This window comes from Eumetopias jubatus, unplaced genomic scaffold (genome assembly GCF_037043125.1).
Source record: "Eumetopias jubatus isolate StellerSeaLion01/CBP00866 unplaced genomic scaffold, mEumJub1_p1.0 scaffold_14, whole genome shotgun sequence".
In the NCBI taxonomy this organism is placed as follows: domain Eukaryota; kingdom Metazoa; phylum Chordata; class Mammalia; order Carnivora; family Otariidae; genus Eumetopias; species Eumetopias jubatus.
Genome location: NW_028274820.1, coordinates 84,929,440 through 84,954,711, shown reverse-complemented (window position 1 = coordinate 84,954,711; position 25,272 = coordinate 84,929,440). Strand labels below are relative to the sequence as shown.

The window sequence follows — 25,272 nt, the reverse complement described above, 5'->3', positions numbered from 1 at the left end:
GGCCCATCGAAGGGATTGGAATGAGCATCCCTGGCCCTGGCCAGCCCCAAAGAGCCTGGAAAAGCTGATGTCTTGCCTCCAGTCCATCCAGAATGAAAGGTATAATAAATAATGTGTTGCTGGGAGTTTGCAGCCATGTGGATGTAGCCTTCACAGTGCTCCCAGAATTCTCAGACAGAACCTCACTTGATGGTCCAAAGGCTTGGCGGGTGCCTCCTGAAATCACCCCAGGTCACGCTGAAGCATGCAGTGAGCGGGGAGGTGGCACAGGAAGGAAGACTCTCGTGAGAACCCCAGATCCAGTTCACTGTTTGCCGGATGGGTCCCCCTTCCTGGTGAGCATGGAATCATGCATTCTATCTTTGGTTTCGTGCCTTGGAGGCTTATGCCTTTGGAAAAGTGGTGCCGAGGTGTGAGAGAGAAATGGCCCGGGGTCTGGATAAAGGACACCCACACAGGCTCGCTCCTGGAGACACCCAGAAGCCCAGGGCTCTCTCCTCGACTTTGGGAAGAGAGGCCTTTGAGGCCTCAGCACCCAGGGCTGAGGTCCAGCTGCCGAAGCATGTCCTGGAGGGCTGCCTGCAGCCTGCTCAGGGCCACCACCTCCGTGGAGTACAGTGAGCCTTCTAGGACACTGCCCAGGCTCTCGAAGCTCTCCAGGCCCCTGGCCCGGGGCAAGGGGCAGGTCTTGGAGGAGGCCAGCAGGTGGAGAAGGTCCCGGAGGTTCTCCAGGTCGTTAGATATTTGGCCCACATTTCTGGAATGCAGACTGGCGAGGATCTGTTGGTAGATGGCCAACGTCTGGTCCATCCCGGACAGACTCAGGACCGGGTGGAGCCCAGGAATGAAGTCTAGACCAGCAACCCTCTGTTTGGAGGAGACAGCCTGCCGGGAGAGAGGAAAAGGGAGAGCAGGATCTCAGAGAAGTCGGTTCTGCAAGGCCTCGGCGTCTCCCGTGAGTGTGGAGGTCCGCTCTCTTGCTTTCCTCGGGTCCCACTCACCACCCTGGCCCAGGCCCTTGTTTCTTGGGCTCCGGGGCTGCCAAGCTTGCAAGCTGGTCTCCTGGACTTCTGTCTTCCTGCCCTTCCCAAATCACCCTGCCCTCCCCTTCCAGACCGATCTTCGCAGGTTGTTCCCTCCTCTAAATGGCCTCTGCTGTGGAACCAGCCATGGGGCCCGATTTCTACTTAGTTAAGTCTCTTTCCCAGGCACTGAGGTCCTCCTGAAGCGCCCCTCCCCCAGCCATCCTCCCCTGCTTCCACCCGCCAGAGGACTCCTCCCTCCCAGTCAGGTTCTCCAAGGCCTCCCACCCCTCAGGGATCAAGGCTGGACGCCCCCCCCCCCCACCCGCCAAAAGTGTCCCACCTCACTCTTTGGCTCCAGTAACGCTGGTTAACAGGAGGGGCTCTCCCTTTCCCCACTGCCTGTGACACTCACTCTCGGCACCACCCAAGCTGGGACACTCTGGATCTATCCTGAGTGGCCCCGTGAAAGCAAGGAGACTCCTGGGTTTCTCTCTATAAAATGCCCAAAACTCTATCTAGTTCTGAGCTGTCCCTGCTTCTGGCCACCTAACTTCTCCCTGGCTACCCAAGGCCACTGTCAGACATGCATAGCAGGCAGGAGATGTGGAAGTTTCTAGATTGCTCCATGCTGGGGGAGCAAGCAGGCTTTTAAGACTCGGGGCTACCAAAAACCACAGCTAAAAACCTTTAATGAGGGCATGCTGTGTTCTGGCTCTGTTGGGGGCCGGGGGGGGGCAGGTGGATCACTTGCTTTATCTAATTGAATCTCATAACAACCTTGTGAAATCCCTTATGATAGTCCCACTATCTAGCTGCGGAAACCAAGGCTTCAAGACACTGAGGAACTAGCTTAAGATTTTACAGAGAGAACAGAAGTGTGAAGATTCACATTCGGTCTTCCTAATTCCAAATACAGCCCTCATCTAGGAAATGGCTGAAGGTCTAGGCCTGTGGACCCCAGGACTTGCAGTAACAGGGAGAAGCTTCACAAGGCCAGAGTTCAGCTAGGAAGAATGCCCAATGCGGGGTGCCTGGGTGGCTCAGTCCGTTAAGTGTCTGCCTTCGGCTCAGGTCAGGATCCCAGGGTCCTGGGATCGAGCCCCGCATCGGGCTCCCTGCTCAGCAGGAAGCCTGCTTCTCCCTCTGCCTCTCCGCCTCCCACTTGTGCTCTCTCTAGCTCTGCTCTCTCTCTCTCTCAAATAAATAAATAAAATCATAAAAAAAAAGAATGTCCAATGATAAGCGCATTTAAGCGATGTGACAGAGGCCCAGAGGGGATGCAGCTGGGGTTCTGGTCATCTGCCAGTGGGACACAGGAGCTTTATGGCTCCCTCTGGTCCTAGGCACTAGGATTCCCATCAGAGAGGAAGGAGAGGGAGGATGTGGGAGGCAGAGGGGAGAGGAAGAGGAAAGGCAGCTCTGCTCGTGCAGGAGGGAGGAACCGAGGCTGCCATGGCCCCTACATGGGGCTGCACAGGCCTTGGCTAACGTCTGAGGTCCTGGTTTCCCCATAGGCTGGTCACAGCTCTATTTTGTCTTCTCAGACCCTCCCTACCGTGTGTGAAATGTCACTGATCCTGGTGACAATCGTCTTGATGAGGGTTTTGGTGTCATCCTGCACTTTTTGGATGGGCACAGCTTCAATATACCACAGATAGGGCCAAAGCCACAGGAATTGGCACAGGGGTCCGCAACGCATCTTCCTTCCCAGGATGTGCTTCTTGGGCCTGAAAACAGAAGGAGCCACACATAGCAAGTCTCTGGTATCTCAGAAAAAACACCCAGACGCCCTGTTACTAACCACATTATCTGATGTGTATAAAATTGAAACTTGCCTTCTGCCATAGCAATCATCCCCTCAGTGTCAGAGACAATTTGTTATCTAGAATTACATTAATGAAATGCATTTCCTCGGGGAGGCAGGGCCTGAGCAATTAATCTACGAAGTGGTGTGGGATGGACCACAGAGCAGTAAGCCAAGGCAGGAGCAAATGGACGTCGTGGTGATGACAGGACTTTATTGCATGCTGGGAAGAAGAGAATGGGCTTTTAAAGTCTGGTCTGAACCCAGCCATTTAATAGCAGCCTGACACAAAGCATATCACATAACCACTAAAAACCCCACCCGCATCTCCTGCAATATACCTATCTCTTGACTTTTATGAGAATCAAATGAGACAATGCACGTGCAAGAGCTTTAAGGGTATTGTGAAATGTACTCTATTATTATCCTTATTACTAGAGATGATGTTACCTGTCCTCTCCATTACTCTCCCATGGCGGCCGCTGATGCCTCTGTGATGGCATTTATCACTGGCTTTATTACTTCCTTTCTCTCCCACCGGGAGCCTGAATGCACCCAGCCCTGGTGGAAGGTCTGTTAATGTGTCAGATACAGAGCCGGGCACCAAGGATACAATCGTGAACAACAGGTGTTCTCTACTCTTGAGTTGCTTATGCTTTCATAGGAGAGATAAACAGGTCTGCAGGCCATTCCAATACAGGAAGAGCAAACTTTTCGAGAAGGATGAGTGCAAGATACCACGGGAGTACAAAAGGGGATCCCTCGAAGAGGTGTCACCTGAGCTGGGTATTAAAGACCCAGTAGGCATTAGTGAGAATGGAAAGTGGTTGCCACAAGTGGCCAGAAAACAGCTGGTTTAAAGGAATGGAGGCAGGGGCGCCTGGGTGGCTCGGTCGGTTAAGCATCTGCCTCCAGCTCAGGTCATGATCCCAGGCTCCTGGGATCGAGCCCCGCATCGGGCTCCTTGCTCAGCGGGGAGCCTGCTTCTTCCTCTCCCTCAGCTGCTCCCCCTGCTTGTGTGCTCTCTCTCTCTCTGACAAATAAATAAATAAATAAAATCTTTAAAAAAATAAAATAAAGGCATGGAGGCAGGAGAGACTATATAACATGTTCATCCAGAATGACTGACACTTTCAAAGTCATGGAACAATGAGTTCTAATATTAATAATATGCAGATCCTTGAGTAAGCAGCAAAATTTTAATGAGATACATAAGACAAAAGGTAATACGGTTAAATGTATGCGAGACTGTGATCCATGTTGTGTGCATGAGCCTGAAATGATAATCAAATGCAAGTAATATTAGCATGAAGGTTCCGGAAAAGGCAAAAAAGTTAATCCCTGTTTTTTATGTTCTGCCTCATCTGGGTCTTGATAACAACACATAATACATTTTCTATCCACAGGTGGCAATATTAGTATGATTCATATTCTGGCAATATAATAGAAATAAACGGTCTGTTTATATATTGCTTATCATGCTCGATCAAAGGTATGCTTTTAATCTGAATTTTATAGAAGGAGGAAACCGAGGGTCGAGAAGATGCACTAACTTGCTCAAAGTCAAACAGGTGAGTGGCTGAGTCAGGGTTCTGCTTAACCCAGAGATGCTGGGGTGCTTTCTCCCCACCCCACAGTTTCCCCAGCCTTTGAGGAGAGCCCCAAATTACAAACCACCCCAATGCTCAACCAAGGTACCACCTCGGACCACGGTCCTTGGAAACAAACACCCTGCTCTAGGATGAAGCTATGAGATTGTACCCCCGTATCAACTTTGAATATGAAAAATCCTGAGTAATTCAGGAGGGGGCACTTCAGGTGTTTCTGTGCTTGCTTTCTCTCTTAAAAAGTCAAAGCTCCCTCTATTAACTCCTGATTACATGAGTAAACATTTCCACCAAATGTTTGTGGGACGGAGTTAAATAGCGCTAATCCCCAGTATGGTTCCATGAAACCCTAGCAAAGGTGGAAGGTATAGTGGTTCGGTCCCAGGGTGTCAGTGAGCCCCTGGGCAAATACTTAACTTCCCTACAGCATCCGTTCCCGTGAGTAAAACGGAACAAATAACACCACCTGGTTGAAAAGGGCAAATGAGATGGACCTGTCAAGCCCCGGCGTATTGTGCATGTGTGTGTACCGAAGGGTGGGTGGGTGGGGGAGAGGTCAGCCATCTGGGAATTGTGTGATTACTGGGCAGGGCCTGAAACACTGGGCTACCACTGCCTGTAGCCAACCCTGAATCTAGCATTTGGCCCGCTGCCTCCCCTGGGCCATCTCCACAGGGTGCCTGGCATTTCTGGGTGCTCCCCCTGCAGCACAAGATTTCTAGGATTCTAGTGTAATGACACCCTCCTTCCCGGGAGAACTTATTACCAGATTAACTCTGGTCATAGTCACTCTCGCATAATGGCCACCTTGTAACACCTGAATGGGAAAACAGTTTTACAAGCCCCTCTATCACCACTGATAATATGCTTCAGTGGATACAGAAAATACACTGTAGTTCCTTGAAATGTGGAATTGAGAAGCTGCAGCTAAATTTGCCTAAGAGGAGGAGCCAGATTTAGGGGAGCTCCGTAGATAACCCATAACAAGTCCATCTGAGATCAAAGTGGTGGAGAGAACATGGCCCACCAACATACGCAACACAACATGTGTGCTCACATACATAACACACAGCATATGCACACACACAAATACATCAACACACTGAATCCTTTTAATAGAGGCTGCTAGTTATCTCCAATATCTATTCTTCCCTTCTTCCCCAGTAATAGAATATCCAAGTTTAGATGGTGATGTGCCATCTAGAATAAGTACTACACTTGTCAGCTTCCCCCAACTAGGTTTGGCTATGCTACTAAAGCGAGGCCAATTAAATATCAGCATGGGTGCTGTGTGGCAGCTCTTGGGTTGTGTGCCTTTGCCTTTTCCTCTTACATCCCTCCCTCCATCCCATGCCTGGATTGCGGACGCAGTAGCCAGGGCTCTGGCGCCATCTTGAATCATGAGGAGGAGAGCCTCACCTTACAAATGGTGGAATGGGGAGCCGAGGTGACATACTGGCCTCAGACTGCCCATGCCTGGACTTGTGCTGCACGTGTGAGACATATCCTCTGTCTCGGTTAAGCCACTGTTATTTGGGGTCTCTGCTAAATGCAACCAAACTTAATGCTAGCTGATTCATACACCTGGACATGGGCATCAGGACAGAGTGGATGTCAAGTGTTCCTGGGTTCCCCTGAGTGTCAGTACCTGGGTGGGGACTGGCTGTGGCCCAAGAAGGTGGTGCAGATGGCCGGTAAGAGCAGAGTTTAGGGACTAGAGAGGGCAGGGATAATTCAAGACAGCAACAACAACTTCACTAAGCACAGCCCCTGACACGTAATGGTTACTCAGTGGATAGCAGATGGTTGACAGCTGACGTGTATTGATCGCCCACCATGGGCCAGGTACAAAGACAAAAAGGACATGGAACCACAGGAAGGTGGGCATCAGGACTAGGGAGGGATGGGGATGAAGACGGCTGGGTTTCCCCAAAGCCCAGGGAAGATACCACAGTATTTAATGTTGTCAACTATTAACATATATTATTTCTTAGAGATAAAACTAAAGAACAAAACTGTGCTCTTGAACAACCAGTTTACATAATTAGCTCTAACTCCAGGAAGAATGTAAAAGTTTTTTTGCTTTTTTTTTTTTTTTTTAGGAGGGATGTTTAAACAGACAGCATGCCCAGGGTAATTCACAGGAGGGAGACATGTGTAAAATTATGAACTCTGGAGTTCAGCAGAACTCTGCTTGAGTTGGAGTACAGGACCTTGGACAAGTCTGCCAAACTCTCTCAGACCATTGTTCTTAGCTATAAAATGGGAATGATACAAACTAATTCCCACCTGAGGCTCTTCTGTGGATGAAATGAGGTAATGTATATAAAGCGCTAGCTCTTTGCTTGGCCTATGGCCAACCCCAATACACAGGAGCTGTTATCACCACTATTTCCAGCTAAGGAATCGAGGAGGTGTCTTGGAGGAGGTGGCATTTGATAAGGGCCGTAAAAATCAGGAGGAATTGGGTTTGTGAAGATGGAGGAGAGGAGCAGTCCAGCCGAGGGCTCAGAGGCTGAAAAATACCTGTGAACTCAGGACACAGGGGCTCACAGCCGGCACGGGGTTGATGGGCCAGGAGGTAGGGTGGGATTGGGCCCCGAGTACCACATAGGGAGGCTAGGTTTCTTTTGCGGAAGTGAGGAGCTCTGACTGTTCCCAGGCTAATGCTTTCAGCCCAGGTGACAAGAAGGATAGAGATGGAAATTGGCAGAGGCACAGGGAGGGCGTTGCAATGCCTCTGATTTGCTGTTTGCAACTGGTGGGACCTCAGGTGGACCCATCCAGCTGACAGTTGGGATTGGCAGTCACATTCAGAAAAACAGGGCTGCAGATGTAGACCCAGGAGTGCCCAGATGGAGAGAGCTGAGGTGGGAGGAACAGGGAGGAGACGCAATTGTCAGCCAGCTGCCTAGGCGGCAAAACCTTTCCTCTCTAAAAGTTTCCAAAATGGTTTTGAACATTTAGGAGCTGTCATTTTTTGAGGGTTAAAAGATGAACCACTGAAATGTTGATACAACATCCTGTCTCTTTTGTTTCTCTCTGCCCATTATTTAAGTAGATCCTGGGGAGGGAGATGGGCACCGTCGGGGGAGGTGTGGCCAATGGGCCGCATGCACACTGGCCAAGGCCTCCCCTTCACTCTGCTGCTCCCTGCCCCCACCCCTCTGCTCACCCTCACCCTCTGGCCCTCCTGTTCACTAGCTTTTGCCTCCTGCTGCCTTCCCTCTCCTTTAATTAAGACCCTGACACCCCCCCGTCATCTCTACCTGCATCCCCTGCCATGGGTGCACTGGAGAAGAAAAGAGAAAAACCAGTGCTCCCAGGGCAGCACTAGAAAAGGAAATACCACCACAGAAAACAGTTCCAAAGCCAGCAGGAGAGGCTCCTATAACCACACCTTCCATCCGACCACATCCTACTCCGTGAGTTCACGTGGGGCCTGCATGCTGGCCCCAGCTCTATTCATCCTTAGCTGACCCCCCTCCCCAACCCTGCCCCACTTCTATGGGGGCCCCCCACCTCTGCCTTCTCCACAGACAAGCTCACCTCCTATTTCCCCAAGAAGCTGGTGGCCTCCAGATGTGACCTCCTTCACCTCCACTCTGGTCCTAGGGGCACCTCTGGAACCTCTCTGTCAAGATAGGGGGATGCTTCTCCAGATCCAGGCTGAAAGGTTTGCTGGGCCAAGGTCAGGGCTGCCTACAGCCTTCTGATGATAGCAGTGGTGGTGGGGAGCCGGAGGGTGGGGAGAGCTTAGGGACACAGAAGCATTTGCTGGTGAAGGCTGCTAGCCTTGAGGTGTCCAACATCACATGTCTTCTCCTGGTTGAAAGTGCCAGAGGTTAGCAGGAACCCAGCACACACTTCTCTCTTCCTTCTTCTCTTCTCCAGCCATTGGGATTTCTATACCCCCTTTTCAGTAAGCCTCGGTGTGCTAGTATGAATTAAATTCAGATAATGTGGTATTTGCTGTTAATTATGAGGGAAAAGCTTTGGATGGTCTAAGCCTCTCCCTGCAGAAATTCCTCCTGCGGGCTTCCTCCCATCCTTTCCTTCTCCTCCTTTCCTTCCTTTCTCCATAATTCCAAGTTGGAAGGAACTTGGGGACAGGGAAAAAAACAAAGGATGAATAGAGACAGGGAAGACCAGATCTTGGTCATTCAAGCTCCTCAGAATCCAGTGGAACAAACAGAAGCGAAAATAACTCATTTTAACACAACCCCATCAAGGTTATGAGGGAAGGAGCATAGAATCTGGGGAGCACAGAGGAAGGTGGTAACTCTAGGGAGGTGAGGACAGCCTTGTAAACGAGGCAGTATTTGAACTGAGACCTTAAAGACAGGAGTTCCCCAAGAGGGCAAGTAGGGCATTCCAGACCTAGGCGGCAGTGTGGAATTGGGGAAAACTATGGTGGGTTTAGGAGAATTCAATATGGCAGAAGGGTAGAGCGTGTGAGGCTAGAGAGCTAGAATGTCCCAGGCTTGATTCCACCTCGTGGGGGATCTGCCCTATTCTGAGCGTGCGCGCGCGCGCGCGCACACACACACACACACACACACACACACACACACACACACACACACACAGGTGGTCCCGGAGGCCATGTCTGCATGCCCAGTGGTAGGCAAAAGACCGGGAATACTCTTCTCCTCCCTTTCCTTATCTCTTCCTCCTCCAAACCCTGATTAGGTCATAAATTAGCATCTCTCCCAGGAATTGAAAGTAGGGCTTCAGAGAGCCCAGTTTGTCTCTGCTGAGGGCTCAGAAGCTCCAGGGTAGCTGTGGTTGCCCTCATGTGCATGGAATAGCCTAGAAAGACCAGAGTTCATCCTGTAACTGGTGGGTTACAGTCAGTGGCTGTGCTCCTTCCTGACCTTTCTGGTTCCTGACCTGGGTGGTTCTGGGTCCTCCCTGTCCTTAGCCTCCACTGTGAGATACTCTTCCACATATACTCACTTGAGTATGTTTCAACTCTCTGAATATATTTTTAGATATAGATAAACACATGTAAGAGGAATGAGGGTCAAGAAATCAAACTCACCCTTACGATGAGTGCTGCACTCTTAGGAGTTCTGTTTTTTCAATGTTGGTTGCAATATATTGTTTGAAACACTGAGCTAGCATGAGTGGTTTTCTCTTCTTTGCAACCAAGAGGCTTGTCTGAGAAATGTTAACACACTTAACCAGCAGCCAGAGTGGGGGTGTGGGGGTTACATTCTTCCTACTCATCACAAACCACCCTTAGATCTGATCCCCATCATGGATAACAAATAGGTTTCAATTCCAGTGTCAACTCTGATCAACTTTCCACGGCTCCCTGGCACACTGTGCGGATGAGGAACCTGAAGCTCCGTCCAGCCTCAGAGGGGAGGGTGCCTTGATCAATTAGCACTGTCTGCCAGGTGCAGGAGGCATGGACATGCTATTTGTTCCAGCATCTCCCAAGGGCCTGGCACAGAGCAGGTACTCATGAATATTTGTTGAAAGAATAAATAAAATGTTTCCCATCTCTGACCTTCATTGTCTAACCAGGTTAACCTACCTCTATCATGGTTCACCTGCCACGGTCTCAAAGTCACATTGTAGAACTCCCTTTTGCCCAGCCGGAATCCCTGGGAAACTTTCTTAATGAAGGCAGAAAACACTTTGGCTTCCAGATTTCCCTTTAACAGGGACCTTGGTTGGCTTCCTGCACCTCAGGTGTGTCCTCCAGCACCCTGTGGGTCCCCATTCCTTTCAGCTTCCCCAGTTCTGCTCCATCCTGATGGTGGTCCCAGGTGCTCACTGCCTTAGTCCTATTCATCAGCCGGGCTCCAGCTGCTTGATCTGGGCCTCCTGTGCTTCTTAGAGACCTCTCCCCCTCCTCTCTGTGGCTTCCCCCCACCCCGCCTTTGCACTCCTCCCCAGCCCCATGCACCCCAGAGTACAAACACAATGCGCACACCGATGGGGATGAGATCTTCAATGAAATCAGTGAGATGTCAGCATTGACATGGATCACGCATCTGGTTTGGGGGAGCTGACAAACTGGGCAGGAAAGACTGTAAAATGCAGTTTGCTGAGAAGGAAGGCACATCTGTTGTCACACATGGAATAAGCGCAAAGAATTCCCTGAGCCCAGGCATCAGGTGTGTTGTTTCCCAGCAAAAACAACCTCTTTCTTTTTCTCTGAGACAACTGTGTGGACAAAGAAGAATTTCAAGGCTCCGGGCTGGCAGGCCGGGATGGAGCTGCTACCACAGAATCCTACTGCTGGGGAGGACAGAGCCTCCTGATTGACCGGACAATTGCAGGACAATTTGGCTTGCTTTTCCTTGCAATCACATGCATGCTGTTCAAGGATGCACACCCCACAAGGACTCTACTTCCCTGAAGCCCCTTCTCTCTCCCCAACTCCCACGTTCCTACGGGTGGCATCTAGGCTGGAGCAGGGGACAATGACCTGGGTTCTGCAAGGAGAGCTCTCCCAAGTGGCCACCTCCACACCCTGCACAGGCCACTCAGACACGAGAGGCATCCGCCTGGGGCTGAAAGGCAGGAATTCATTGCAATCTCCCTGGCTCTGTCCTTGGTACTTGGAGCCATTTCCTGGAATGGGGGGCGGGGTGGAATATTTCCCCCAAATACCAAGAAGAGTTATTTTGGGCATAAGATGTACAAAATATGAGAAGGACGCTCCTTTGGCCAACATGGACACGTTCCCCTCAGCCCAATGTCCTCAACTGCTAGAAAAGGGAAGAACTTAAAAACATCCACTGTTTTTCTCTTGCCTTCTCCCCCTACCTAAATGAGAGAAATGATCCGCATGGCATCTCTGCTCCTGGGCACATGGGAATGGCAGCGACTATGATTCTGTAGACCAGCCTGGTGGGAAACAGATTGGGTACCCTCTCTCCCACCAGTCCCAGCTGACTGCTGCCCACCTCAGAACGCTACAGAGCAAACTTCCCAGTTCCTACAACGGGGAGTCATGGAGCTGGTGCTCCTAGGTTGGTGCCTGCAAGTAGCTGCCCTCTGCCCCGCCCACCCTGAAGACCCTTCTAGCAGAAATCAATCATCTCACCCTCTCCAAAACTGCCATTCTCAAAGGACAACCAGTCCACTCCTCTTGGATCTAGCTGTACCTAAGGATTCACAATTCCAAAATGCCACCATCTTGCAATTGTAGAAACGGGTAGGTAAAGGCAACCACACCCACAATGCAATGTAAACCAGGCCCGGAGAGAAGGCAGACTCTGCCTGGGGCCTAACCGCCAACAGTGGGTATTTGTGGTATTGACAAGAGAGCTGGTAACAGTGAGAAACATGCAGTAGGCCTTTCTGCGACCCGCTGCTCTGTTAGCTCAGAAAACCCCAATTTCTTCCATTGTCAAGAAGGCAATTTGCTTGGCTTTGAGGCCAGATGTGTGAGACTCGGCAGAATTTCTCCGAGATATTTGGGTTCTTCCTGACAGTTTTCCCTCCACCTCTACCCCACAGTGGTCCTGTTCCTAGGCTTTGGCCTTATACAGATCCTTGCATTCACACATCAGAGATGAACACCCCCACTGGAAAATGATGCCGCAATTCTTAGCCGCAGCGCAAAGCTAGTTCCCAGAAACCGAACGCTCCTGCCCGAACCCCCAGCACCCCCGACTCTATCCCCTTCCGAGGGGGACAGGGTACCCTGATCTTCGGGGATGTGCTCAAGGCAATTTCCAAAGCATCTCAGCAGCTGGGCTGGCGGCTCTGACAGTCTCCGGGGACCCTGGCTGGCTCCATGGCACAGATTCCTGCTCCGTGGGCACTGGCACAGCCCGGCCCCGAATCCAGGTCTCCCCCGCCGCCTTCCCTCCCGTTTGAACTCTGGTACAAAGCCGCCATAGTCCAGAACCAAGCCGTCTGTCCTGCCCCTCGCCCGCCTCAGTTTCCCCGGCGTTCAGGGTGGGGTGGGGTGGGGTGGGGTGGCTGGCCAAGAAAGACCAGCGGAGAAGGAAAAAGGAGCGTGCCCGGGCCTTACCTCGCAGCTGCTGGCACCGCGATTCCTCCGGGGCTCCATGCCTGCCCGCCCCTCTTATAGCCGCCCGAGCACAACTTGCGCAACGGGCTGGCAGGCCCGGGCGCACCCGAAACTCCAGCTCCCGCCCCGCCCTGCCGGGCAGCGTGGGACAGCGTCCGGCCGGCCGGCGGAGGGGCAGGGGCCTCGAGGGAGGGCCTCCGCGGCGCCGGCAGCTAAGTGTTTGCCCTCGGGGACAGCCCGAAAGGCCGGAGGGCGGCTGGCGGGGGCGGCAAGTACTGGCGGTCCCGCCCGAGGCTCTCGGCACTGCCGCGATGCCGGGATCGACCTCTCGGGGCCAGGGTGGCGGTGAGGAGCTCCTCTGAGCCCGCTGAGAGCTCGGACGGCGCGCCCTCGACGAGGCGGAGGCGCACCGACGGCGAGGCCCGCGCAGCCGGCCCGACGGACCCGGGCTAGAGGGAGCCTGCCCGCCGTGCAGCCCGCGCCCCCACCCAGGATGGGGGTCTGCTCTGGCGCGCCCAGAACCCGGCTTCCAGTGCTCAGCCACCGGAACTGGGTTGTGAGGAGTCGGCCCCCAGGCGACACTGGGTGCGCTGCTTCGGAGGGCTGTGAGGAGGACCGTGCACTTTGGCCTTTGGGGGATGCTCTGGACGCACCGCGAGTCCATCGCCTACCCAGTATTTCCCACGTACATAGGAGAGTGTACGACGCGGTATTTTCCCCTCCGGACCTGGGAGTAGAAGCCTGAGCCTCCCTCGGGTTTCAGGGACAAGGAAACTGAAGTCCAGGAGGTTAAGTGACTTTCTTTAGAACCCCCAGCTGGGAAGGGGTAGAAATGGGCCAGGAACCCAGGTGCCAACAACTAGATCAGGCCCATTCCCGTCCCCACAGCAAAGAGCAGCCCTGAAAACAAGCCGTTAAGAACCAGCCCATCTTGTGCGGGGAGCAGTTGGGAAGTTACGTGGGTGGGCCGAATTCGGCCACCACCTGTTTTGGTATGACTATGAGCTAGGACTGGTTTTTGCATTTTTAAATAGTTGAAAAAAATAAAAAGAATAGTTATGGCACGTGAACATTATATGAAATTTACATTTTGGTGTCCATAAATAAAGTTTTGAATTTTGGCCAAAAAATGGGGAGGGGACCTTTTCCCTTTTGTACCTACATATCTCTGATGTTGTCTTTTGGTCTGAAAAGCCTAAAATGTTTATTATCCAGCCCTTTGGAGAGAAAGTTTGCCAACCCCTGAACTAAAGGATGCAATGAACATTAGCACCTCTGGGTGGGCGTTGTGGGTGGGCGTGCAGTTAGTTGTGGGTGGGCGTGCAGGACTGCTCATCCAGCCCTTCTCCCAGCAGAATCTTCCCATTGCCCTGGGGTCTCTTCCTTCCCCATTGAAGAAGCCTGTCCTGGTCACCTTTCCAGCCAACTCCCCTCCTTCCAATTGGCTTGGGTGACCTCTTCCACCTCCTCCCACAGGCTGTAAGTGGAAGGCAGGGGTCAGGTCATCCCCTTTCTAAGTCCTGGTACTTTCACAATGCCAGGCACACCTGGGTGCCCGGGAAGAGTTTCCTGAATGGAACCCTAGGGGCACTATGGACCACAGAACTGATTTCCGACATGCAGTATTAGTGACCACAGTGTGGGGATTCCTCTAGACTCAAGGCCACTGGGAGGTAGATATTTAGAAGGTGGGGAAAGACACCTGCAGTGATGATGGTGTGGAGGTCAAGGAACGCTAGGCTGACACCGGTCCTGGCGACACCATCAGGTTGCATTGGAGACTTTCTTATGGAAACATGTTCCCCAAAGCCTGGTGTGCTCCACCAAGACCACAGGGGTCTGTTTTGTTCACTGCTACATCTTCAGCTCATAGTCCAGGACCTAGCATGACGTATTTCATTTTTAAGACATATTTTTAAATGAAAATTTCAAACATACAGAAAAGCAGACAATATACCTATCATGTAGATTTCCCATATTTGCTTCATTTACTTTTTGGCTAAAATATTTTAAAGCAAATTACAAGCATTGTGACATTTCATCCTTAAATATTTCAGTGCGAGTCTCTAAAAAATAAGGAAGCTTTTCCCCATAACCACAAGACCATTATCACACAATTATAATTCCTTAGCATCACGAAAGAGCAACTCTACATTCAAATTCCCCAAATATCTCAAAAATGTCCTTCATAGTTGCTTTGTTTGAGCCTGGTTGTTTTGCACTTATTTAATAACTATTTATTGAAGGAAGGAAGAAAGGAAGTTGAGCTAATATTTGTGGAAGTCAGAAAGTGTTAGCACTGCTGTGATTTGTAATTGTACTGCCACCGAAAAGGTGGGAAACCAACTAAATGTCCGACGAAAGAAATGGATAAGATTACTGAAAAGCCACGTAAAAGCAATACGCACACATTAAAAATTATGTTGTAAAATATAATATTTAATGATGCAGGAAAATTAATTCTATTTTGTGAACTGGAAAGAATCCAATTACAGGGCTTCTGTCTGGCTCAGTCAGTAGAGTTCGCGACTCTTGATCTCGGGGTTGTGAGTTTGATCACCATGCTGGGTGCAGAGATTACTTAAAGAAATAAAAATAAATAAATAAATAAATAAATGAAGAATCCAATTATGAGATGGCGTTTTCTGATCACACACATTCACACCAAAATATACGGTATCGCTTCTGAGAGTGGGATTAGAAATGATGTTTAATCTCTTTTTTTGGTGTTTTTCTGCTTTTAGAAAGTGTATACAATGCAATTACATTTTAAAGAGAAATATTTTATGGTGCCTTGTGTTGTTTTCATATAGCAGCTGTTTCACTCGCTGCAACCAAGTTTTCCTTGTCCCCAGCATCTTTATAACTTGGCTCTAAGCAAGGGCTTAGCTTATTTGCAGGACCCCATGGCAGCCTGGGGTTGCTCATCTCAGTGGCACCATGGCACCATCTTTGGGGTCACGGGCTGGATTTGAACAGATCTCTTGCATGAACATCAAACAGCACTTGAGGCCACATTGCAAAGATATGGACTGCCTATCTGTCTGTCTATCCATCACCTATACTTGGCTGATTAATAAATCTTTATGTTATTTTGGGGCACCTGGGTGGCTCAGTCGGTTAAGTGTCTGCCTTCAGCACAGGTCATGATCCCAGGATTATGGGATCGAGTCCTGAGTCCCACATTGGTCTCCCTGCTCAGCAGGGGTTCTGCTTCTCTCTCTCCCTCTGCCCTTCCCCTGGCTTGTGCTCTCTCTCTCTCTCAAATAATAAATAAAATCTTTTAAAAATAAATAAATCTTTATCTTATTTTATTTTTAATGAAATACTATATAATAAAATATTTTTTTAATGCAAAAGGGAGAAAGATATGAAAACTCAGTCTCTTCCCAGCCCTCCCTCTTTCCCTAGTAGCAACTGTTATTACCAATTTCTGGTGTGTCCTTCCATGGATATTCATGTTCTATCCTTCATCTATCTATTCGCTTAAACACACACACACACACACACACACACACACACACACAAATGATGTCATAGTAAACACACTACTCTTCCTGACCCTCGTTTTGAAATTTTTTTATTTTGGCGAATTTCCAATTTCCATAATACATTTACAAGAAAACATGACCTAACAAATCCCCATATACCCATCATCCATCTTCAACCACTATTAATCTCACTTCTTCCATTTAATATCTCCAGACTCTCACTTCTTACCAGCATACATATATCTTAATGATCTCGAATATAATTTCCTACCAGTATACATAGAGCTGTGCCAATCTTTTTATTTTATTTTTATTTTTATTTTTTTAAAGATTTTATTTATTTATTTGAGAGAGAGAGAATGAGAGAGAGAGAGCACGAGAGGGAAGAGGGTCAGAGGGAGAAGCAGACTCCCTGCTGAGCAGGGAGCCCGATGCGGGACTCGATCCCGGGACTCCAGGATCATGACCTGAGCCGAAGGCAGTCGCTTAACCAACTGAGCCACCCAGGCGCCCTGTGCCAATCTTTTTAAAGTCATATATTTCATTTTATGGATGCACTGTCATTAATCTTACCATATTGTTGCATATATGATGTTTGACTCAATATATTTAATTAAATTAATTACTATTTAATGTAATTACATTTCAATATGAATAAATATAGTGATGTAACTATACTTACCTATGTGTGAGTATATCTGTGGAAGAAATTCCTGGTAATTCTGTGGGAGGATTGTTGAGTCAAAGGGTATGTACATTCAAATAGAAATATATGCCAAGTTACATTCTGTAGAGATTGCACCAATTTACTTATGCAAATGGCTGCAAGTAACAGTGACTTCAGCATCAACAGCATTTAGTTAACTCTTATAACTAGAAGCCTGGAGAGGGGCAGGCGTAGTAGCTCAGTGGCATCATCAAGGATCCCGCTCCTTCTAAACATGTCTGGATCAAAGGCACATTGACGTATGTATGAAGAGATTTTGTTGGTTCAGATACAATTTTCCTGCCTAAGACATTCACACATAAATGTTCTGTCTCCTCATCTGACTGTGCTTTGTCTGTTTGACTCTATAATAAAATTCAGAAGCAAAACAGAAGAAGAAGAAGAAGAAGAAGAAGAAGAAGAAGAAGAAGAAGAAGAAGAAGAAGAAGAGATTTCCTGCTCCTTCTGATCTTCTAGTCTTCCATTGTGTCCTTGTGCTTATTGCCTCACAGTTGCAAGATAGATCCTACCCCCTCAGGCATCATATCCTCACATGATTGCCCAGTAAGACAGAGGCAAAAGGTTTTCTTTTCTTGAAGTTCTGTTTCAAGTTGGGGCAGGGAAGTCATATTTTCCCTTATTTCTCATTGACCAGACCTGGGACTTGTGCCCACCCCTAGACCAGTCACTGGCAAAGTAGAATGTGAATGCCATGAGTGATTGAGACCAGTCGTCACTCTCCCCCTGGGGCTGGGGCAGATCAAGGTGGATAAAGGAAAGCTCTATCCTTACCTGAAAGAATTAGGGTTCCCCATGAGCTTGGAAGGAGAGTAGAAATGGCTCTTGGGCACACAACGAATAACCCTTGCTGTATTCAGCTATGGTGTGTTATCAAGCTTCTGATAAACTTGACTTATTATTAAACAGTAAAACTTAAGATCCTTTTTTTTTTTGAGCCCTGACAATCTTCACAATAAAAAAAGGGTAATCTAGCATTTTATATTTCAATATTGCTTTTTCTTTTTCAAAGCACTTTCATGATCTCATTTGATTTTGACAGTGACCCACAGGAAAAGGTAGGGCGGGTCTCATTCCCATGTTATAGGCGGGAGCCTGAGCTTCAGAATGGTCAGAGGACTCTCCCGGCAAGTGGCGTCATTGGATGCCATGGCTGTCAGTCAAGGTGGCCCATGTGGTTCGACACTGACGTCAGCCATGAGCTGCCAGCTGACAAGGGCACGCTGGGGTCTGAAGGAGGCCTCACAGAGCCCTGTGCTTTGCAGACCCACTGGTGGTGCCCTGTTGAGGGAGAAGAAAGGCAGATAACGGTTAAATCTCTGTTCTGACTTTAGGTAATCCTAAGAAGCTTCTCTTGTATGAAATAGGCCTTTCCAACTACATTGAGGAGGAGTCTATAAAGGCCTATAAATTGGACTAAAAACGCAACCGGATACTTCAGCCAAATAATAGGTCTATGAAATAAAGTTAATATTAAATACGTGTATGGGGGGGTGGACCGGATTGGATCTTTTGGTATGTACGTGGCGCCTTACGGGTGAGCTCCCCAAGGGCAAAGACCATATCTTATTCACCTCCCTGTTCCCAGCCCCTGACACAGCACCTGATACGTGGCAGGTGCTCCCTAAATGCCTGTCAGGTGTGTGAGTGCTCTAAGTTATTTCTGCTGATGACTGATGTTCCCCCTGTTATCATGTCAGAGGACCCTGGTTATTTCTACATAGAACTAATCTAAAAGTATAATCAATCAATCAATCAATCCGTTAATTACAAATTTGTTTCTATTTCTGTCTGCATCATGAGAATGTATGTTCCATGAGGATCAAGACTGAGTCTGCCCATCCCAGCTCAGGACCTGATACGTAGTAAGTGCTCTATAAACTGTGAAATGGAGTTTTGAGCAAACGTTTGTATCCCTAGTTTTTAGCAGTGGGCTCATAGTGGGCCCTCAATAAATATCCATGGATTATCCATTCTTGACTGCGAACAACAGTGACTTTGTGAAAATGTATCTCTTACAGGTTGGGGTGAAGTGGAGGAAGACAGTGTCCCGGGTGGACAGAGAGCCCACCATGAGGTCTGCTACCTTCCATGGGATCCCATCTGAAGGGCCAGGTCAGCTGGAGGAGAGACTCAAGAAGAGAGAGATCAAATCCTTTATAAAGGAAGCTAAAGAGGGGCTGGATTTTGAAAGACCTTGATAGAGAGTGAGAGCCATTAAAGGCACCATGTGAAGGATTCACAGGGCCAAGTCACCATTTGGGGAGAGTCAACTGGCAGAGAAATATGGGAAGGTTTGCAAGGAAAAAACTAAAATCGAGGAGACAAATTAGAAAAGATCTTTTTTTTTCCCCATTTGTTCATTTATTCATTCAACCAGGAAGCATACATGAAGAGCATACATGGGCTGGGCCCTGTGCTAGATCCTGGAGATGAAAAGAATGAGTAAGATTTCGTCGTGGACTTCTGCAATAGTTCCGGAGCCTGAGTGAGGGGCGTGGGGAGACAGGAGAAGAGCCAAGAGACATTTTGTAGACAAGAACACCAGCCCTCCCTGTACACTGAATGCCCAACCCGAGGAGGGAAAAGCAGCCATGATTCCATAAGCCTACCAAGTCAGTGACGGTGCTGCGGTCAGAGGCGGGGAAAGTGCAAGGTGCCTGGGCATGGAGGGGAGAGGGCAGGCTGGGGCAAACGATGTTTGTGACCGTGGCTGTTTGGAGCATCCCGCTGCAGATGTCTGGCAGTGAACTGGAGGCTGATGTCCACGTGAGGGGCCAAGGATGGAGATATGGTTCTAGGCATCATCTTCAAGGGTAGGAAAGACGACTTCTTGTGACACTGGGGTTGTGGGGTGCAGCAGGTTGTGGGGAACTGTGAAATGCTGTGTAATCTGTAAGGTTACAGTATAGTCGTGTGCAGTGGGAGGGTGTGAAAGAAGGGGGGGATTGCTGGGGTAAAGGTCAGGAGGGGCTCGGAGGAAGCCCCACAACGTAGAGGGTGCCCTGGAGCTTAGCGGTCTACAGAAGGTTGGGGGGAGAGCCCTGGGAAGAACGCAGCAAGAACAGTACCACCACCACCCCCTGCCTTTAACTATTTAATTGCCCAAAAAATCATGTTCATTGCAGAAAATTTGAAAATGCAAAGAAGCAAAGCCACAAAAAAAAAGCCATCCCTAATCTCCCCCCCGCCCCCGCCCCCACGCTGAGATAACCCCTGTTAATATGGTTGTGCTGATTTGCCCAGATTTGGTAACAGCCTCTTCCATCCTGGGTTGGAATCCAGCCTGGAAACTCTGAAGAAAGAAATGACAGCCAAGAGGTCTACTCCAGCAGGCTCACGCTCCGGGCTGCATGCTCTTTCCCTCACCAAATCTCTCCTCCCAGTTGGAGTGGAAGGACTCAGGCCATGATCCTAGGTAGAGCTGGACCCTCCCCAGGAACATGGGGACTGAGCAGGCATTTGGGAAGATGCTGCGGAAAGAAAGCAAGAAGCCTTCAATCCTACAAGAAGGCTGAGCCCTGATGCATCCTGCGGCTTCCAGAGTCTCCAGCGCTGTGTCTGTCCGTAAAGGAGATGTTTTACCAGGCTCCTTGCATAATCATCCGTAGACATGTCTCTAGCAGCTAGAGGCTAGCTTAAGAGGACACACCCGCTTCTCCTGCAGTTAGATAGAGTAGCAATTATGCTGGGTGTGCAGCACCTCCTCAGGGACCCTTAAGGAATTCAGTCTTCCAGGAACAATCTGGGAACAATTCAAAATCACCATGGAAACATGACTGGCGACATCGATTGTCTGCCAGAGGGCCTGTGTATCACAGTGTCTCTGAGGGCAGGCCTTAGGGCCACACTGCCTGGGGTTGAATCCTGACTCTGCCATTTATTAGCACGAGCTTTGGGGTAAGTTACCTACCCTCCATCTGCCTCTGCTTCCTCATTTGTGACGAGAGCATCGTAGGGCCCGCTCATAGGGTTATTGTGAGGGCAGCTCGTGTTCATTCAGGTAAAGCACTTGGTAACCACTCTACACATGGTACTTATTAATGAGAGCAGGGGCATTCAGAGCACACTGCACATGGTGGGGTCAGTCTGGAAGGCTTCCTGAAGAAGGCACTGGGTTTGTACAGGGCTGAGCAGTCAGGGAGGGAAGGAGTTCAAATGTGCCTGCTCAGCTGAATGCAACACAGTGACCACAAAATCCAACCATTCTGCCTTTATGTAACTCTTAGGCCTGAGTCCTGGTTTGCCCATCATGGCCTGTAGTGAGGCTGATGAGTGGGAAGATCTGCGTGCCCAGGGCTGAGGCAAAGCTGCCAAGTGCATTTCTGCAGTACATCGCTTGAGTGGGGTTGCTGTGTGGCACCGTGCGTGGCTAAGAAGCATGGTCTAGCATCCAGGATCTCTGGAGAACCCTCCTGGGCAGGGCCTGCTCCCAGAAATGTGGCTCCCTAGCACCTGGCCCCAGCCTGGGCATGTCTTGTCCTGTGCCCAGTGAGATGTCACTTTATTATACTTTAAAAAATAAGAGTATCTTATACTCTGATTATACAAGTAATGAACACATCTTGTAGAAAACATCCAGAGAAGATCTTTAAATTTCTTATGATTCCCCTACCCTGATATCACCAGTTTTGTATTTTTAATGCATAAATTTTCCCTCTTTCTTACGTCTTGCTATATGTGCATATACACTTTTTGCTATCATAACAGGATCAACCAGTGCATATTGTTTTGCAATGTGCTATTTTCAATTGTCTTCAACTTTCTTTTCATGTCGTTAAGTATTCTCCCATGATGTAATTTGTAATGCTAGCATTGTGCAACTATGCCATAAATTATTTAACCTATCTCTTATGGAAAATTTAGATCCTTTTAGATGATTTTTTTTTATCTCATAAACAGTGCTCTCATGCATAATCTTGTAGATAAATCTTTCACATATTCACGCTTACTTCCTTAGGGTCATTCCTAAAGGCTGGACTAACAGCTATGCCTATTTTAAGGCCTTGGATGCCTACTGCAAGGCTCCCCAGATGAGGAGCCCCCCCCCCATGGCTTCCCTACCCGTGGACCTGAGAAGGCCCGGTTATACCACTTGCAGGGAGCTGGGCTGATACCACCAAGCACCTTAGAAACTCCCCCCCAGCTGAAAGAAAGTGGCTGGGACAAGGAATGTGGCAGAAAGTTGTGTCATCTGCTATGCAACCAAAAAACGTCGCTGTCCCTTGAGAGCCAGGTAAGCTGACAACAATTAGTGGAATCTGGGAACACCCTGGAGGTGAGTGCGGTGCCTCAAAGAGGAAGGACTCAGGAAAGACAAACTTTCCAGCTGAAAAACCTGCTTTCCAGCTGAAAAACCTGCTTGTAGCTTTCAAGGGAGCCCCAGCTTTGCCCACGCCTCTAGACTATGGTCCGTCTATCCCACCAGAAGGAGCTCCCCAAGGGCAGGGATGTATCTGTCCACCTTTGCACGCCCACACCCAGCCCAGAGGCTGGGAAAGATCTGTTGAACTGGCATGACAAACTCCACCCCAACTCACAGCCCCTGTACCTGCTTGTCCTGCATTTTCAAGTCAAGGCCAAGGCTGCTGGTACCCACCTTACTGCCAGCACAGTGTACATTAGAGCATCTTTTCTGGAGGTTGCTTGAGCAATGTGTCCCGAAGGCCTTAAAACCCGCGATTACACCTGTAGGAACACCCTGAAGTAATCCACGGCCCCCGAGGAACTGCCGGCCTGCCTTTCTCATCTATGTCCCATCGAGTCTCTGTATACTCCCTTCACTCACATCGCTTCCCCATTCACATCCTAGGCACCCTGGCCATTGGGACGAAGCATTTCCGGCCCCATGCCCCCGACTCCGCTCCTCCTCCAGACACAGTTAAAAATAAGACCTCCTCTAGCGTGCCTGCCCTGACCCCTAGCTGGACGGCTTTCCCACGGCGTGAGAGTCCCTTATGTGCATGACTCATTTGAACTTCCAAACCACAGTCTATTTGAGGGTAGGCAGGCAGAATCTACATCTATGTTATCTTCATCCTTCACCACACCTGGCAGAGCACAGTCCCAGCAGCTGGCTCGGGGTGGGCTGTCCGCACTCAGCACTCCGCACTCGGGCAGCGCTGCGAGGCGCACGCTTCCGCCTGCTGACGTCAGCACGCTGGCGTCGGGCACGAGCTGCGCAAAGCGCGCACCCTTCCTAGGAGCTGTGGTGTTTTCAACCTCGGTTTTCAGGTCCTCAATATAAAATTTAGTTGAGCAAATGGAGGCTGGAAGGGGTAAAGAGCATTGGCCAAAGGCACACAAATTGGGTAGAACCCACACGATCGGATTTTAAGTTTGAGGCTCATTTCCTAAGGCAAGCTGCTTCATATTTATACTGGGATACAAATATTATTTCTAATAGAAAAGAATTCCTTCCTTTGCAGTAAGATCAAGCATACAGGATGTTAAATAGGTGCGAAGAGTTCCCCTGGTGAATTACAGGGAGGGTTTAATGAACTGAAATTTGATTCAAAAGTGCCAGCACCATGAAATAGGGTTTTTTGAGATAAGGAGCCCCTGTCATGGCCTTCCCAGAGACTGGGAGGCTCTGGCATCCTCAGTTCCTCATCTCAAAAAGCAGTGCCTTTTTACTAATAAAGACTGAATTTGTATTGGTAGTACAATTAATTACTGATAGTAAATTTGCTTGTGGGAGAGTTACTGAGATACTTAACCCACGCTGTGCCGGCGTTCCAACATTGAGAATGAGAAAGTCGAGGCTCAGAGAGGTTCATTAACTTGCTCAAAGTCGCCCAGCAGAGCCCCAATTCTAGTCCCGGCCAATCTGACTGAGTAGTTAGGGTTCTTTCCCCTGTCCAGGTGGTTCTCACCCCAGTTGTGTATTAGTGGCTCCCGGTGCCCAGGTCTCAACTGAGTCTAATAAAATCAGAATCACTAGGCTTGGTGCCAGCCATCAGTACTTTTTAAAAGCTCCCCAGGAGCTTTAATGAGCAGCCTGGTAGAGACAGCCTGAGCCATGCATGCCATGCTGCCTCTCAGCCCTCACCCCGGAGCCTCTTCTCTCCCAGGGAGAGCCCTGACAGGGGAGACAGAGGTTCCCACCCCTCTCACCTCAGAACCACCCAGGAGTTTTTAAGACAGACGGGCTGCCCTGGGCATCACCACGGATCACTGAAGGCAGGAACTCTGGGGCGGTATATGTGCATTAAGCAGATGTATTTTTAAAGCTCCCACGGCGATAGAGAAAAGTGCAGCCAGTGTTGAGAATTAGTCCAGAGGCTTGAACCAAACGGCCTCTCTGGGGCCATGCCCTTCAAGGCAGCCGAGCGGCGGACAACAGGCGAGGGGATCTACCCTTCGTGGGATTCCTGGCCAGCTGTGGGCAGGAAGGAGAAAACGATCAACATCCCTCAATCCAGTGTGCATCATTAAATGCTCAGGAAAAGACTTACTCTCCAGTCAATTAAATGCTTCCCCACAAATTCGTTGACAAATTTACTTGACATAATCTTTCTTCACAGAAAAAGCAAAGTGCACTTTAGTCTTGGCATAGAAAAGTGATTAAAAAAATTTGTCATGAATGAGGTCCAGATGAATGGGGTTCACTGTGGGAACAAAGGGAAGAGAAAAACTGAATCTGCAGCCTCTGCAGAGCATCTGTTGTGTGCAGGCTTTGTATGCAAAGCAGGGAGAGAACTGCTGAATAGGACTGTGATTCTGGGGGAGAAACAAAAGATTACCAGTCAATGCAGGAAAGGGAGCTAGGCGCACCCAGGGCAAAGAGCCCTGTAAGGAGGGCAGGCTGCGGGCTGGAGGACCCGGGCCAGCTGCTGAGAACTTGAGCCTGCTCCCTCCAGGTGACACTCAGTCTCCCTCCAGGTGATTCCCTCCTCCTGATGGGCCCAGGCTGGCCCTTGCCCTGAATTCTCTTTAGGAAAGTATGGGACAAAATCTCCCCTGAACCCAATCAACTCTTCACAAAGGTAGAAGAGAAAGAAACCAGTTTTCTTATTCAATCAGCTTTAAACCTGAATGGGATGCACATCACAGGCAATCTGCTAAAAGATTGCAAAGACAGAGAGAGAGCTTTCCCTTCTATATAAACAGCTACAGCCCACCAGGTAAGAACACATGATCGCAACTTTCGTGCCGCATAGCTCCTCCTGAATTCCCCTGGTTTGGGGGTGGCCATTTGTGTCTGCTAATTACTTTTACTCAAAATAAACTTCTCATCTCTTTATGGCAAGAGCTAGTTTTGCAACTTGAAGCCGAAGTTAGGATCCCACCCTCCCACAGAAACTGGGAGATGGGGGGCTGTCTTCCCAATTGGTTGTATTTCAAAGAAATGTTTCCTGGGTCCTTGAGAAAGGCAGGCCTGGGTCATAAAACTGGCAAGAGGCTTATCTAGCTTTTGAAAAGATTTACATACATTTCAAAGAGACAGAGAAAGCATTTCCAATTACCTACAAACTTTCTTAAGTCAATGCTCTAAGACAAGGGACAGGGGTGGGAGTGGGGAAGTCTCTTCCATTTTCTCAACAAGGAGAATTAAGCCTCTTATTTTTGCCCTCTGGGGGTGCCTGATGGGGAAGGGGTGTGAGTGTCTGACCCCAG

At 49.2% G+C, this 25,272-nt stretch overlaps 1 protein-coding gene across 2 annotated transcripts; it reads right to left on the bottom strand.

The window, feature by feature from the left end:
* Positions 1-528: 528 nt before the first annotated feature.
* Positions 529-12,195, bottom strand: LEP (leptin). 2 transcript variants are annotated; one of them, XM_028104999.2, is made up of 5 exons: positions 12,105-12,195; positions 10,267-10,279; positions 2,581-2,737; positions 1,773-1,775; positions 529-885 (listed from the first exon to the last, which is right to left on the bottom strand). In XM_028104999.2, exons 3-5 carry the CDS (start codon positions 2,722-2,724, stop codon positions 529-531), a joined length of 504 nt encoding a protein of 167 aa, XP_027960800.1. In that variant the 5' UTR covers positions 2,725-2,737; positions 10,267-10,279; positions 12,105-12,195. The 2 variants fall into 2 exon arrangements, with proteins under 2 accessions (XP_027960800.1, XP_027960801.1); XM_028105000.2 differs by lacking the exons at positions 1,773-1,775; positions 10,267-10,279; positions 12,105-12,195 and having other exon boundaries at positions 2,581-2,724.
* Positions 12,196-25,272: the final 13,077 nt, after the last annotated feature.

Coding starts and splice junctions, on each gene's coding strand:
- LEP (XM_028104999.2), bottom strand. CDS start 2,724: ATGCGTTGCGGACCCCTGTGCCAATTCCTGTGGCTTTGGCCCTATCTG.